Consider the following 2,242-nt stretch of genomic DNA (forward strand, 5'->3'; position numbering starts at 1 on the left):
AAAATGGGCGAGCAGGAGCTCAGCACTGTCTGTGGAGTGTGGAGTTATCCCTAAAGAATTACAGGGTTACAGAGACATGGAAATAGAGAAGTTAAATCCTGAGGTATCAGAAGGTGTCCCTGCCTAGGGCAGGGRCTGGAATGAGAGGAGCTTTAGGGKAAGATGTGRGTTCCACCTTGCCCACCTCCTGGGCACCCTGAGAACTTGCCTAGGCACGGCCACACTTCCCAAGGTTTTCTCCTGGGATGTTCAGGAGCACCCTGGAGCACTCCAGGCAGCGAGAACGGTGGGAATGGGACCTGCTGCTGCTTTGGAAAACCCCCTGGATCCCTGAAATGCCTCACCAATCCCACTGCCTCCCTCCCCCAAAAACCTCCTCTTCAAACACCGTTGCTTGGCAGTGTCCTGGGCATTCCCRCTGTGGGATTTGGCCTCCTCCAGTCTGGGGACAGCTAATCGCTTCCATCTGGAGGTACAGACTCTTAAAKTTAAGCCTCCTGGCAACAGATTTGCTTTCCTTACTTCATTTTCWCAGATCCCTTCAAAGCAATTTGAGATCCCAGAGGCTGAGGTTGGAGAGAAGTGCTTTCCCAGCCCACAGCAGGGTTTGCCAGGCTGCTGTAAAACAGGGAGCCAAAGGAGAGGGTTTTTATAGGGTGCAGCTGGGTGTTTAGTTTGTGCCAGCTTAGTGGAAGCAGCAGGACCCCTCTTGGCTGGCCCATCTTGTTGGTTTAGTCCTTTGCTTTACACCATTTCAGTTTTGATGCCCCATTTGATTTCTGTTGGCTTTTTTTTTTTTTTCATTTTTTTTTTTAAATAAAAAAACCTCTTCATTAAAAAAAAAAGACAACAACAAAAAGCTCTCTTCTCTTTTAATTTTATCTTCCTAAACCAAACTTTCGTACGTTTTATTTTAGATTTTTTTGTTATCATTTTTTCCTTTTTTTTTTTCTTTTTATCTTTCCCATCTTTTGTTTTTTCCCCCCCTCCCCACCTTCCCTTCTTTCCCTTTTCCCACCCCCTCGTAGAACCGTCAGCCCCCCCTCAAGATGTAAAATGTGTCAGCACCCGCTCCACCGCCATTCTGGTAAGTTGGCGGCCGCCTCCGGCCGAGAGCCAGAACGGCGTCCTGGCCGGCTACAGCGTCCACTATCGAGCGCTGGACTCGGAGGACACGGAGCTAAAGGAGGTGAATGATATCCCCCCAACCACCAGTCAGATCCTGCTGGAGTCCCTGGAGAAGTGGACCGAGTACCGCGTCACCGTGGTGGCTCACACGGAGGTGGGGCCGGGCCCGGAGAGCTCGCCGGTCATCGTCCGCACCGATGAGGATGGTAATTGAGCTTTTTTTGGGGTTTTCTGGGGGGTTGCTGTTCCTGGAGGGGGTGTTCCTGTCCCAGAGGTTCTTCCCAGAGCTGGAGTGGGGTCTGAAATCCAAGCTGGCTGTCACCCCGAGCCTTCTGAGCGCTGGGGTCTGTAGGGTTCTCCCGCCCTGCTTTGGGGCATTTCCTGTTTTTTTTTTTAATTTTCTTGATATGTTTGAGGGAGTGTCAGCAGTGGGATTTTTGAGGCTTTTTTTAATATCTCTGAGGGAGTGTCAGCAGTGGGATTTTTGGGCCTTTTTTTAATATCTCTGAGCCTTGACTGCACCACTTCCTTTGCAAAGCTGCGCTCACTGAGCCAGGATCAGCCAAAGGCACTGAAATCAGAGAATGGAATCACAGTAGATCCTGAGTTGGAATGGACCCACAAGGATCAGCCAAGCCCAGCTCCCGGTCCTGCATGGGATGGCCCCAAAAAACCGTCCCTGTGCCTGAGAGCACATGTTTTAAAATATCAAAAAGTTCTTGTCACACATTCCTTGTCACTACATTCCTTGTGGCTGCCTCCTCCTTAAATCAGAGGTTTTGTTGGTAGCAGAAAGGAGGAATCTGTTAAAGTTTCAAAAACCTTGAGTGGCAGCAGTGGCAAAAACCTCCTTGAGTGGCCCCAGTCTGAGACTGGGATTTTCCTGGTATTTCTACAGCAAAATAAAACCAGGGAAAGGACCTCAAATAATATAGATCAGACAAATAATACACAAAAATCTCAAATTTCTCAGGTGTTCTTCACCTATGACAAATAATAGAATTTTTTAAAGAAAGTGACAGAGTTTGGGCAGGTTTGTCCCTGGTGCCAGCCCCATTTCCTTGAGGTTGTGCCCTCCCTGAAGTGCACCCACTCAGAGACTTGAAATTTCCTG

At 48.8% G+C, this 2,242-nt stretch overlaps 1 protein-coding gene across 1 annotated transcript in view; it reads left to right on the top strand.

Annotated features, from left to right (window-relative positions):
* The window catches only part of LOC130584833 (receptor-type tyrosine-protein phosphatase S-like), a gene marked incomplete at its 5' end in the record, with an annotated part of 46,584 nt that overhangs the window by 6,923 nt on the left and 37,419 nt on the right, over positions 1-2,242 (top strand). Inside the window, one exon of the mRNA XM_057385062.1 lies at positions 1,029-1,337. Coding sequence (XP_057241045.1) covers positions 1,029-1,337 — 309 coding nt within the window. The remainder of the gene's footprint in view (positions 1-1,028; positions 1,338-2,242) is intronic.

This window comes from Malurus melanocephalus, unplaced genomic scaffold, assembly GCF_030028575.1.
Source record: "Malurus melanocephalus ecotype Western Australia unplaced genomic scaffold, MMel_1.1 scaffold_775, whole genome shotgun sequence".
Classification (NCBI taxonomy): domain Eukaryota; kingdom Metazoa; phylum Chordata; class Aves; order Passeriformes; family Maluridae; genus Malurus; species Malurus melanocephalus.